Consider the following 1,772-nt stretch of genomic DNA (forward strand, 5'->3'; position numbering starts at 1 on the left):
CAACTCCTTACAGCAATGTTATGTAGTATAGCGCACAGGACCACAATTTTACTTACCATCTCCGGCGAATGCATGATGTCGCCACCAATGCGGTGGAGCACACGAAACCACCCTTTAAGAAACCCAATCGTGCGCTTCACCAGCTGTCTAGTGGCAGTAAGCGTGGAGTTAAATGCCGACTGTGGTCCTGGCCTGGGTTTGCTGTAAGGAGTCATGAGCCAGGGGGTGCAAGGATATCCACGATCTCCTGTTTTAGAATATGAGAATAGAAAAAGGAAATAAAAACATTTAAAAGATGTAGTTTTTACAATATGAGTGTTCAAAAACACCAAAAAAAACCTCACCCAATAGCCACATGTCTTGGCCTTCCAACAGTCTTAATCTTTGCCAGATCCCTGATTGGCGAATCACATGTGCGTCATGGGAATTCCCGGGGAACATAGCATTCAGGGACAGGATCTGGAGGGATGGGCCACAAACAACCATGACATTCAGAGAATGAAACAGTTTCCTGTTTCTATAGATTTCTTCATTATGTTTTGGCGCAACAATGGCAACATGTGTCCCATTCACAACCCCAATAACGTGTGGGAAGTGACTACCCCCTTCCTGAAATTGCTGCTTCACCACAGCCAGGGCACCAGCATCCAAAGGCATTGCTATGAACTGCTTCACTCTGGTGAGGAAAGCTTGGATGACACATCGCAGGACCTTACTGAACTGGCCCTGCGACATGCCAACCAGATCCCCAACTACATGCTGGAAAGAACCAGTGGCCAAAAAATGTAACACAGCAAGGAATTGTGTCAATGCTGGTATTGCTGTGGGATACCTAATGGATTGTTCTAGATCACTCTCTATTATGGAGAGTGTGTCTAGGATTTGATGAGGTGGCAGCCTGTATCTGCGCAATACCACATCATCAGGTATCCCAAAAAGGGTGACACGGGTACGGTAAATTGGTGGCCTTGCACGCCTCCGTTGCCTTGGAGGATGAGGAGCCGGTTGGGGTGGGAGGGCTTCCGCCGGTTGGGGTGGGAGGGCTTCCGTACCAACATATATGGCCATCTGCATCTTCAAATGAAGGTAGGAAACATTAAAACACACAATCAATTAACAACACACATTGCCCCAATAAAAATTCTGTGTATGGCAGTTCAAACACTTACTTCAGGAGCGTACTCCATATCTTCATGATGAAAAACAGGAACAAACACAATATAAATTTAAATGAAAGCACATTTACCTACGTAGCTACAACATTGTTTTCCATGAAACCAACAAAACAAAACAAAAAGAAACAGGCAAAAATGAACACAAAATTACTAGTTTATAATACTCAACAATATATGATTAACCTACAAAGTATGGACTACTACAAAACAAACCTATCAAATTCAGTAAACAATGTCAACGACATGTAACTTACAAACTAAACAAATTTCTCTGACGTCCTAGTGGATGCTGGGTACTCCGTAAGGACCATGGGAATAGACGGGCTCCGCAGGAGACTGGGCACTCTTAAAAGAAAGATTAGGTACTATATCTGGTGTGCACTGGCTCCTCCCTCTATGCCCCTCCTCCAGACCTCAGTTAGAATCTGTGCCCGGCCAGAGCTGGATGCACCTAGTGGGCTCTCCTGAGCTTACTAGAAAATAAAGTATTTGTTAGGTTTTTTATTTTCAGTGAGATCTGCTGGCAACAGACTCACTGCTACGTGGGACTTAGGGGAGAGAAGCAAACCTACCTGCTTGCAGAAATCTTGTGCTTCT

The 1,772-nt window shown here is 44.6% G+C and overlaps 1 protein-coding gene across 1 annotated transcript in view; it reads right to left on the reverse strand.

Moving 5' to 3' along the window:
- Positions 1 to 879, reverse strand: part of LOC134956979 (putative nuclease HARBI1) — a 17,086-nt gene extending 16,207 nt beyond the window's left edge. Inside the window, exons 1-2 of the mRNA XM_063938788.1 lie at positions 345 to 879; positions 57 to 247 (exon numbers count right to left, since the gene is read on the reverse strand). Coding sequence (XP_063794858.1) covers positions 57 to 247; positions 345 to 735 — 582 coding nt within the window. The 5' untranslated portion in view covers positions 736 to 879. The remainder of the gene's footprint in view (positions 1 to 56; positions 248 to 344) is intronic.
- Between the last annotated feature and the right edge of the window lie 893 nt (positions 880 to 1,772).

Source organism: Pseudophryne corroboree, chromosome 9 (assembly GCF_028390025.1).
Source record: "Pseudophryne corroboree isolate aPseCor3 chromosome 9, aPseCor3.hap2, whole genome shotgun sequence".
Lineage (NCBI taxonomy): Eukaryota > Metazoa > Chordata > Amphibia > Anura > Myobatrachidae > Pseudophryne > Pseudophryne corroboree.